This window comes from Sebastes umbrosus, chromosome 5 (genome assembly GCF_015220745.1).
Source record: "Sebastes umbrosus isolate fSebUmb1 chromosome 5, fSebUmb1.pri, whole genome shotgun sequence".
NCBI classification, from domain to species: domain Eukaryota; kingdom Metazoa; phylum Chordata; class Actinopteri; order Perciformes; family Sebastidae; genus Sebastes; species Sebastes umbrosus.
Window position 1 is genome coordinate 34,502,245 of NC_051273.1, and position 12,014 is coordinate 34,514,258.

General features: G+C 40.8%; 1 protein-coding gene across 2 annotated transcripts; it reads left to right on the forward strand.

Moving 5' to 3' along the window:
* Nucleotides 1-660: 660 nt before the first annotated feature.
* Nucleotides 661-10,363, forward strand: dohh (deoxyhypusine hydroxylase/monooxygenase). 2 transcript variants are annotated; one of them, XM_037769044.1, is made up of 6 exons: nt 661-779; nt 2,341-2,450; nt 2,797-2,964; nt 4,930-5,006; nt 7,395-7,650; nt 9,503-10,363. In XM_037769044.1, the coding sequence occupies exons 2-6, from the start codon at nt 2,345-2,347 to the stop codon at nt 9,811-9,813; spliced, it is 918 nt and encodes a 305-aa protein (XP_037624972.1). In that variant the 5' UTR covers nt 661-779; nt 2,341-2,344; the 3' UTR covers nt 9,814-10,363. The 2 variants fall into 2 exon arrangements, with proteins under 2 accessions (XP_037624972.1, XP_037624973.1); XM_037769045.1 differs by having other exon boundaries at nt 675-779; nt 2,344-2,450.
* Nucleotides 10,364-12,014: the final 1,651 nt, after the last annotated feature.

A 12,014-nucleotide genomic window follows, 5' to 3' on the forward strand; every position in this document is an offset into this window, starting at 1 on the left:
GGACAGTTTCCTTTTAATTCTAATCTGAATTTAGAGTGAAGGTAGCCCATACATTAGATTTTTAAAGGGCTTTAATTTTGAAATTCTACATCAGAATGTCCTGATACTGTCTGAGTGATACTCTGAGGTGGTCTACTATTATTCTGAAGTGAAATTAATCTGTGATAGTGAACAGTTTCATTTAATCAATTCTATCTATTTCAAATGAAATTAAGCACTTAGTAGAAACATGGAGGTGCTGAGAGTGAGGTGGTATACTGTAATTTAGAAGTCAGATCAGTCTTTGAAAATGTATTCCTTTAATATCAAGTTTGACTAAGTATTTACACAATTGGAATAACATCATTCTCTGAAGTACATTTCGGAGGCGGTTGTTTTTCTTTTAAATTATCATTCATTTCATATGTATTCATTTTGTTTCATTCATCTATTTTTTTTTACTTATTTATTCATTTGTTTAATTATTTATTCATTCATTTATTTATTATCAACAGACTGACTGACCTCTTGAATGAATCTGAATGGCCCATCACGTTCATCATAACGGTGCTTTTATTTTGAAGTCAGTTCCTACACGCTCTTACCGTAATGCCTAGGATACACACGTACCGCAAAAAAACGTGGGGGCTGGCTTGACCGCAGAATTGGGCTTTATTGTGAAAATTTCTCAAATTGTCTTGTCAGCGGAAGTTGCAGGACGCATGCAGCAACGTTAGGCAGCAACTCTCGGTTGTCTCTCCCAGGCCAGACCTTCTCTGAATATCCCTCTAGTCTGGAAGGTTAGTAGTTTCTCCGCCGTGTGTTACTCTCTGTGCTCTCTGTGTGGTACAGCTGGTTGTGAGGAACCTTCAGCTGCAGTCAGAGGAAGCTTTAACTCAGGAAGCTAACTGTTAGCTTAGCTTCAGCCGGCTCACCCTTTCATAAGCACAGCTGGTGCAGTAACGTTAAGGTGACACGTGGCTAACACGTAGCGTTTAGTCCTGTTATGTGAGCTAGTGTCTTATTATAACGAATAAACCCAGTACTACTAGTATCATCAATGTACAGTTTAATACAGCAGCTGTGCGTCCCAGTACTCATACTACTGAACTTAACCTAGGTCACACCCAGACCAGACATTATAGGAGTTAAAGGCAGGGGGACAGACTCCAGGTCGCCCAGTTTCACATGGTACCAGTATCTCCACTGTAACTTTATAACTGTTTCACATGATACCAGTATCTCCACTGTAGCTTTATAACTGAGCCCTCTACAGCAGGTTGTATAGTCTGCCTATAGCTCCTCATCTTCTCCTGTCATACCTGCTGCTTCTCCAGAAATGTGTTCATTGCCTCTCTGATCCTTTCTTTTACTAGTCTTCTCTGTACCCTGGCTCTTATGTTTTGAGCCCCGATCAGGGCTTTCTACAAGGATATGGAGTAGCCAGTCAGTGGGAAACAGTAGCCAGCTAGAGGGGGTTCCGGGGGCATGCCTCTCAGGAGAATGTTTTTTTGTAATAAAAGCCCAAATTTGGTTCCTTTAGCACATGCTAATGCTACTATTCCATCATATACACTGATCTTGTTTTTGTTAACATGTAGCTAGTGTATCATTGTAAAGGAGAATCAGGCTTCTAGTGTGTTATAGCCCACACAGTCTGTAATAGTTATTCATATTTAAAACCACGCCTATTCCTGACTGATCAGAACTTTTCTAATTTAGAATCATATACCTTATTTATTATCTATTTATTGACACCTTCACTGTGGTTTATCAAGACATGCCACAATGATAGTTGATGTCTAAATGCTCTCTTATTCAATGGAAATAAACACGGTTACTTTAAGGGTCCCAGGTCTTATCTAGCCCGTGTATTGATTTTAAATTAAACTATTTATAAAATAAATGTATGGCAAAAAGAACTCTGAAATAACAAAACGTGTCAATTGACTCAAATCATGTGAATCTAGTTAATCAACTCAACTTCTGTACATTTTCTGGTCTAATAACATCAGAAAAGTCAGCACAAAAACTGCAAATTCTCACAGTTGTGAAGCTGGAAACATAAAGTGATTTTACTTTTTACTTTTTTACAGAAAATAGTAATATGATGATTTATAAACTGAAATAAAAACAAAAATTGAGAACACTTAAGCCACACTTAGCATTATAGCATGGCTTGTATTTTGTAATGATAAAAATGTACTTAAAGAAAATGAGTCAATGGAACAAACAGAAATCATATTACCAATACTTAAAAGTCCCCACAAATTGAAGTGCACTCAAACGAAACAGCTCAGCTAGAAACTGGTTTGCACATCAGAAAACCTCACATACAGCTGTCCGTCTCCCTGTGTGTAGCAGTATGACCAGTGTCGAAGAGATGGACGCCTTAGGACAGGTTCTGACGGACCCAGGAGGGGACCTGACCCGGCGGTTCAGAGCCTTATTCACCCTGAAGAACCTAGGAGGTAAAAAATGTCCACAAACACACAGCATGCATGAACATGTTGAGCATTTGAAAATAAGAAATTGTATAAACGCCTCAAATGGTCTAAAAGAGATGTGTGACGATGCCCTCAATGACTCCTCCAGATTTAAATAAAGGTTGAATGAATGAATGTTGTTGTTGACCTGTTTCAGTCATGAAATACAGACTCTTGGTTATGTATTGGGAAGATACAATTACTATGACTCGTAGTTATGACGTAGTCAAATAAACCAAAACGATGAAGTCTTCTGGATGAACACTGAAGAGGAAATCAGTGTAATGTCTTGTATTATGTGAACTGATTTATGTTGTTACCTGTGGTTCAGGTGCTGACGCTATAGAATGGATCAGTAAGGCCTTCACTGATGAGTCTGCCCTGCTGAAGCATGAGCTGGCTTACTGCCTCGGACAGATGCAGGACCGACGGGCCATACCCGCTTTGACTGCAGTACTGAAAGATACACGGCAGGAACCGATGGTCAGACATGAAGCAGGTAAACATGCACATGCTTTCATTCATTAATTAATTTCTACTTTTAATTTATGACTAGAAAAACTTGTCACATCGTGCTGAGCTGCATATCAAATGAATCTTCAGGTCCCCAGCTTTTCAGATCATGTATACACACTGTTTTATACCCGGTTCAGACTACACAATATCAGCCCGATTATAGATCGGGAACAATAAATGAGTGTCGTGTGCGAAAATCGATCGTTTTATCTCGTGTTTGATTTTTTTTTTTGCTTTCCACGACGCGTTCCGTCACGGCCGTGAATTTGACCGGCTGAGGGTAGACGCCCACAGCTGTAAACAGAAGCACATGGCTACTTATTATGCAAAATGATGTCATCGGACCTTCCGGACCTTGCTGTAGGATATTCAATCCAGGTTGTGTCGAAGTCAAAATACTGTGCAGTGTGAAAATGAACCGGATGCGTCATCTGGTGAACCCGGTGAGCTCCAGCCACCGGTGACACGGAGGGAAGCCGTCATTCATTTTCACATACCACCCACACTGCAACGATAAAAAGCCGGTTGAAAATCAACAACGTTTCCCTTTAAGCCCATAAATGTCTGTGTGGTGTACAGTATGTGGAAAATGCAGCACTTTCAGTGGACTTTTAATGAGTACTGCGTATAGTAGCTGCCACCGGTGTTTTCCGAACTAGCCCGTCTACGTCTACTGAGAACGTCGGGCCTGTGCAATCAATGCAATTCTTAAAGGTCCCATATTGTAAAAAGTGTGATTTTTTTTGTCTTTTATAGTATAAAGCAGGTTTAAGTGTAATATAAATACTGTGAAAGTATCAAAACACTCAATTAAGGGAGAAATACACACAGCCCGTATTCAGAAATTGTGTGTTTGAAACAAGCCGTTAGGATTTCTGTCCATTTGTGATCTACTATCTACAATATTTAGACCATTTCAGAGTTTTTAAACGTAAACATACTAAATGTGTCCCAGTTTATTTCCTGTTGCAGTGTATGTGAATGACATCAGCTGACAGGAAGTAAACATGGACCCAAGCTGTTTCCTAGCAACGCAATTTCGTTGCCATTCCGTTGAAATGCGTTAAAACGGAGTGTTTCAGACAGAGCATGAATACAGGTATATTCAGGCAGACAGCATGAGAAAAATGTGTTTTCTGAACATTAAAGTAAGCAAACATGTTCTAGTAGAAACCCAAAATACAAGTATAGACCTGAAAATGAGCACGATATGGGACCTTTAATGTTTTTTGACATCAATTATTTTGTTCTGAAGATGATTCTTCGTTCTCTACTCGGTAGGACACAACCTCAGCTGAGTGTGCGCACATGCACACACACATACAGCATGTGGGGGTGGGACTGATTCATACCAATAGGCATGTTTCTCTGTCATCATGCTCACATTGTTTTGAAGTGGAGGCCAGTGGTCATAAAATGTGCACACATAGCGAATCACAACTTTTGAGTCAAATCAAATTATTAAAATCAAAAAATGAATATAATAAAGTAGCCGGCTGGAAATGTGTAGTCGGCTGTTTGGCCAGCAGCAAACACTTTTTAAGGAAAGCTCTGCTGTAATGTTCCTCAGATTAATACACATACTAACACGCACATACTAATAGTATACACATGTATGTGCACTTTTAGTATGTGCGTTTTGTAGTGAGCTGACCCTTCACCCCTGTACGCACCCTCAAATCACTTTACTGGCACAAGCCAGGCAGTAGAAAATGTTCAGAAGATTATAGTATGCAGAAACTGTGTGTTGGTGTAACAGCATCTCATCACATAACACATGGATTTACTACTCTTTACTACTTAATACTATTTACTAGTGATACACAGGATACAAATACTGCATGAGAACTAGAAGCTGTAGAACAGTGCTGTAGATGTGTGTTTCTGTCACTCTGACTGTGTGTGTGTGTGTGTGTGTGTGTGTGTGTGTGTGTGTGTCTGTTTGTAGGGGAGGCTCTGGGAGCAATTGGTGATCCTGTGGTTCTGGACCTACTGAAAGAGTACAGTCAGGATCCTGTCATAGAGGTAGGACCAGAACACTCAGGCTTCGTCCACCCTGGGAACGTCAGCCGCACTCCTGACGGCATAATGGCCATTTCATTTCATTATAAATGTCATTTACATTTATTTTAGACAGAGAAAGGTTAAGAAACGTGTGTAAATAATAGTAATAATCCACAATTAAAACCCCGTACTATATTCATTCATGGAGCCCTGCAAGTCACTGCATGTTCTACAACACTATCCGGCACGTATATTTCAGAATAAAAGCCTTGTGTTAACAAATGAAGGAATTCTGTCCATGGAAAAAACGCTTGATGGCTTTTATTTTTAAATGAAAGCAGGACGAGTTGATTTAAAGATAAGTCTTTATTTATAGTCTTTTCATCTCCATAACATTTTCTACTGATAGAGACATTGAAACTGTAGTATTGTTACTGATATGATGTTAATATACAGTCAATAGATCACTTTCACTGTCTATTGTTGCTGTGAACTGCGCAGCTCGCGTCAAAAATCGCCACGCACTCCGCCACGCACTCCTGAGAGGTCCCTGGTGTGAACGAGGCTTTAGCTTGTACCTAGGGTGCGCTGGTATGTCTAAATTTACACAGAAACACTACATTGACAAGGATTTAAGATGGTACTTAAAAGACACATGAAATCACAGGAATGCAAGTATAAGCTGCTGTATATTACACACCCAGTTTATTCTTCAACCATTTAATTTTTGCGCAATGATGCTGTTTTAATTACCTTTTGTCCACTCTGCAAGGCAAGAGCCTGGAAGACATTCAAATCAGGAAAGCCTCCTTAAAGGGACTGTTTGTAAGAATCAGAAATTGCTTGTTAACAGCGACACCTGTGGCCGTTAAGTCAACAAAAGTCAGCGTCCTGTTGCTCGCGTTTGTGCTCTCTCTCCATAGACATGAACGAGCATCGCTGAAAACAGTGAGGCGACACACGTCAGCTAAAACCACAATTCACAGTTCCATCAAGTTCAACTACATTATGACGACACTTAACCTTTACAAAACCAAGTCAGTCAGAAAGAAAGCATTCACATCATTAGTTCAGTGTTCACTGCATCCATTCGGATAAACCTCCTTTGTGGTAAAACAGAGGGAACGGTGACATCTGCTGGCAGAAAGCAGCTCCAGCAGTAACAACAGAACATGAACGGTGGTGAGAACGACCGCTTCAACATGGATTTCTGAGGGGAAAAAGCTCCACGGGGGACTTTATTTGTCTGTGTTCAGTCATGTAACATGAAAACTGGCAGTCACACAAAACACTGGAATTTTCCTGTATGTACATGATTAATGAATATAAAATCTAGAATAAGCATGTTAATCAGTTCTGTTTGTTTATTTTACATCAAACATTATATAAAATATTAAGGTGCTGACTTTCCACCAAATTCCAGACATAATGTGTTTGTAGTCAGTTGAGAAACTTAAAGGGACTGTTTGTAAGAATCAGAAAATGCTTGTTAAAAGTGACACCTGTGGCCGTTAAGTCAACGAAAGTCAGCGTCGGGTTCGTGCTTGTGCTCGCTCTACATAGACATGAACAGGTATTGGTCAAAACAGTGAGGCGACACACGTCAGCTAAAAACCTCAATATCACTCTTTATTTCAGCTGCTTGGCAGTAATGTTAGCTGACCAGACGAAGGTCTCTCCATGAATCAATGCTGATCCTAGTGTTGGCTTTTCCTGCTTCAGCCTCCCGACCGCGGTCAGAGGGAACAGGGGAGACACCGGAGTTTTGGTCACTCACGCGAGCACGCATGAGACACTGACCCGCAATGATTTATACGTGTAAGAAGTTACAAACAGTCCCTTTAGTGCCTGGGCCATGAAGAAAGTAAAAAAATATATTTGAAATAATTGGAACCTTTTAAAAGGAGCTAGTATGACACGGTTGGTACCGATGGATCCATTAGGTTTACTATGATACCATTATCTTCACTCTTGCTTTAAGCTGAGCCCGCTACAACCTAAAAATTGCAAGTTGTGTTAATGTTTTAAAGAAATTGGTGGCATTAAAACTAATTTGCGTTGTTACCGCGGTAACTTTGACCGCCCTATTAAGTATACTGAATGAGATTTATTTATGAGACTACATTTATTGGCTATCATTTTCTCATTGTTTCAAAGAGTGGTACGCCGAGGATGATTTAATGTAAATAAAATCATATTATTCGATCCAGTTAATAATTATTTTTGATCATTATTAATTCATTTTGATAACCATTTTAATACCTGTTTGAGCTTATTTGGGGGGTTTTTGTTATGACTTTGTTTCAGTCTTGGGTCCCCGTGTCACGTCTGAGAAATGCAAACAAAACTGTATATTGCATAAAACCTGTTGTAAATAAATGTCATGTCCCCCCCCTTGCGTTCCTGCAGGTTGCAGAGACGTGTCAGTTGGCTGTTCGTCGTCTGGAGTGGCTGCAGACCGGAGGAGAGAAGCAGCTGGATGATGGAAGTACAGATAAGAACCCGTACTGCTCCGTAGACCCGGCCCCTCCAGCAGTGAGGAGAAGCGTGTCGGAGCTGCGTTCCATCCTGTTGGATGAGAAGCTTCCACTCTTTGAACGCTACCGCGCCATGTTTGCCTTGCGTAACCTGGGCGACGAGGAGGCTGTGCTGGCACTGGGAGACGGTAGGATACAACAGTGTAGCTTACTTTTTTATCTATAACGCACCGCTTAAAACCACACAAATGTAACTTTAGATCTGATAACTTTCAATGCGAATTGTGGGGGAAAAAAACAGTGGGTCATTTGCACTGCCTTTTAGAGAGATTTTAGTTTTTTTGTTACAACAGTGACAACAATTAATCCTATCATACTGCGCATTATTGTCCCTGATCACTTTTTTCTGTCCTTTCAAAGTAAGACGACTGCTCAGCAATCCGAGACAGTAATATTTAACAATTTTTCTACTACTGAAAACACCATAGAGAGGGTAACCTTTTAAACTTTTTCTCATGAATGAGACCCAGGACCTTGATCAATAGTCATCCAGGGGCCCATTTCACAAAAAAAACATTAGTTAGCACTAGGGATGTTAATAATTAACCGTTAACCGACATTAAGCATTTTAACCGATTAACGCTATCAGTTAAAACGGTTAAAAGAAATATTAATAATGAATTAAAAAGCTGAGAAAAATTCAGAGGAGCGGCTCGTCTCTTTAAGGAGAAAAGCTGGTCCACCTTAAGAGGCGGAGCCGGAGTTGCAGGATACAGAATATTGGCTCCCGTCTATAGCTCGCTTAAGTGGAGGAGTTGTAGCCTCGTAGCATTTATCCACAGACAAATAAACTGTACACACACACTGTCTGCTACAGCTACGTTCACAGCTATAACGCCACCGACAAACCCACACTCCTCGCCGCCACACACACACACGGTCTGTCGTACACTCGCAAAAGTTATGCTGCAATGACAGAGCGGCGGCGATCACAAAGCTACCAGAAGAGCTACAGCTGCTAAAGTAGCACTAAAACACACTCCGTTTGTCGGACAGTCGCTATCGTTAATCCGGGCAGACAAAGTATAGTAGCGCCAGGCAGACACACAGCGGACAAGCTGCTAAACTAAACTAAATGTGCGGTGGAGACTTTTACTGGGAAAGTGGCTGCATGTCCGCAACACTACACGCAGCACCATGGCTGCTAGTAGCTCTCCTGATGGTGAACTGGGGACTCCGTTGTCTGTTGTGCTCATACACTGCAGCTGGCGCACCGCTGCATGCAAGGCACAAATCTTGTCGGTTAATAATCGGTTAACAAGGGTCGGTTATCAGTTAATAATCGGTTAACGAGGGTCGGTTATCGGTTAAGAATTTTTTAAGAATGCTCGTGAATGCTGACAGTTGAAATTAATTGCAAATCGCTGCTGAAAATACAGAAATCTTACAGCGAAATTGCATTGCAGTGCTAAATTATTAAAGGTCCCATATCGTGCTCATTTTCAGGTTCATACTTGTATTTTATGTTTCTACTAGAACATGTTTACATGCTGTAATGTTCATATAAAAAAAAATAATGTTTTATTTAATGTTTAAAACCGTGTAATGGTCTAAATATTGTATATTTGTGACATCACAAATGGACAGAAATCCTAACGGCTTGTTTCAAACGCACAGTTTCTGAATACGGGCTGTGTGTATTTCTCCGTATATTGAGCGTTTTGATAGTTTAACAGTATTTATAAAGCACTTAAACCTGCTTTATAATATAAAAGACCTGAAAATCTTACCTTTTACAATAGGGGACCTTTCAGACCAGAGTATTGATATGCTCCGACGTTATCGGTTCTTTTATCAGTACTTTTTAACGCTTTGGTGTAATTTAATATCTGCAGCAGGTATCGCCACTGCTATCTGTGTCGGGGCTGAGCTCCTCCAACTACACACACACACACACATACACAGCAGCCCTGTAACGATAAGAGCAGGGTTTGTCTTGCTCGAGTGCCTTAACCTCTCTTGCTGTATTTTTCTCTCCAGGCCTGCAGTGTTCCAGCGCTCTGTTCCGTCACGAGATCGGCTACGTCCTGGGTCAGATGCAGCATCCGGCAGCAGTCCCGGCCCTGTGCGCAGCCCTGGAGCGTTCCAGCGAGAACCCCATGGTCCGACACGAGGCGGCGGAGGCCCTTGGGTCCATCGGCAAAGAGGAGTGCCTGGCCGTGCTTCAGCGTTACCGCGGAGACGGAGAGCGCGTCGTCAAGGAGAGCTGCGAGGTCGCGCTGGACATGCTGGAGTACGAGAACAGCGAGCAGTTCCAGTACGCGGACGGACTGGTCAGGTTACAGGGTTAACGGTCTACGTTGACACCCGAAGGTGCTTCCCCTCAAATCGCTTCTTTAACTTCTTTAACTCTGAGCTATCGTATTACCTTAGACAGCAGAGACGGCTGCTGTGGAACTATTGGATCCTGTTGGATGAAGCTTGATGAATTGTATGTATGCTTGTATGAAGGAAACTCAGCACATAAGCAATCACAAATGGAACTCTGAAAGCCCACATGAACTTGTATGGTTTGTGAGTTGGTGAGCTCGTAGCTGTGGGAGACAGGGACGAGAAGAGTCATTTGTTTTCTTTCCCCCCCTTCAAGATTTCACTCCATATACATTTTCACTGTTATTATTTGGATTATAGTGGAAACTACAGGACCTCCACTTTACTCCCATACTCTGGTCATCTTTGGGCTAAAGGATGAAGGCATGATGGATTGATGTGATGATTGATGTTAATGGCTTTTCTTCTGAAAGTGTGTTTCTTTCTTCTTATTTGTTTTGTGTGGGAGCATATAGGCGTAGTTTGAACTTTTAGGTTGGGGGTTAATAAAAAAAAAATCTATAGGAAATGTAATGTGGTCAACAGAGACTTTGTTTACACAAAAGTGTATAATCCGGCACCAGAAGGTGCATTTTTATATCTCGACTAATATGCCCAATGAGTGATGGAACATTGCAAGAATGACCATAGAAACCTGCCCGTAAACCAACAGTAGGCTACCCGGTGAGTGTCAAATAGCATTATGTTAAAGGTCCCATATTATAAAAAAGTGAGATTTTCATGTTTTTTTTATTATAAAGCAGGCCTAAGTCTTATATAACTACTGTGAAAGTATTGAAACGCTCAATCCACAGGAAAATACACACAGCCCGTATTCAGAAACTCTGCATTTGAAACAAGCTGTCAGGTCCGTTTGTGATGTCACAAATATACAATATTTAGACCCTTTACACAGATTTAAACGTAAACATTCTAAATGGGTCCCAGTTTATTCCTGGTTGCAGTGTATGTGAATGTCATCAGCTGACAGGAACAGGACGTTTGGAGCTGAACTTTTGTCGAACACCGTTTCTATTTATTCCTTTTCGCTCGCGTTGAAATGGACGAGGAACGGCTGATTTGTGAAGTTGAAATGAGGAGTTATTTATGGGCCCACGATAGCTCCTCATTTCACGACAAAATCCTAAATAAGAGGCAGAAGGTTGGAGGGAGATCACCTGAAAGTTTCCTACTTGCTGTTGGTCATTTCCAGTAAATATATGAATATGACTATATGGAACGTGTCTTTTCAGCTAAGTATCACCCGTCTTTTGATCGGTTACGTCTTCAGCTCCAGTCTGATCCTGGGTACGTGGTTTGTTAACATGACGCAACAAGAAGTTCATATTTAACGGATTATGTCAATAAGAAGACACTATACACTTGATATTATTTATCATTACATAAATTATTAGTTCTGTGTTATTATAAAATAATATTGATACAATTTAAAGCCCTTTATGCATTTTCGACAATGACCACTAGGTGGGTTCAGTGAGCCCCCCCTGAACCAACTCAGACTGCGCCTGTGTGTGTGAGCTCTATGTGATCATACAGTGTGATAAAATGGACATGAGACAGTGCTAGATGGACTAAAACTGTAGTAAAACCTCAATCTCTCATGCTCCTCTGGTTGCTTGGTTACTGTAGAACACAGGCTTTGATTTGCATCTTGTATCCAAATGTGAACTGTATGTCAAATTAAAATGATGCTATATACATTAATTTTATGGTCAAGCCTTTTTTTTCTCTTCAGTCCTATAGCTCAAGTTCTCTGAGCAGCAATTTGGTGTCAATTTGTGTGTTCATCTGCAAATTGATGCTTTTGTTGTCACAGTGAGTGAAGAAAGGAGGTTAAACGCGTTGACTGGCTTAAATCCGTGCGCTCCAGTGTGCTTTGGACCTGGTCTCTGAAGTCTCGCCTGTCACAGGTCTCTTAATATATACTGTACTTAGAGACAGGAAACACATTAAAGGTCCCATATAGTGCTCATTTTCAGGTTCATACTTGTATTTTGGGTTTCTACTAGAACATGTTTATATACTTTAATGTTTAAAAAAATCTTTATTTTCCTCGTGCTGTCTGCTTGAATATACCTGTATTCACCCTCTGTCTGAAATGCTCCGTTTTAGTACATTTCAATGGAATTGCAACAGAATTGCGTTTCTAGGCAACAGCTCG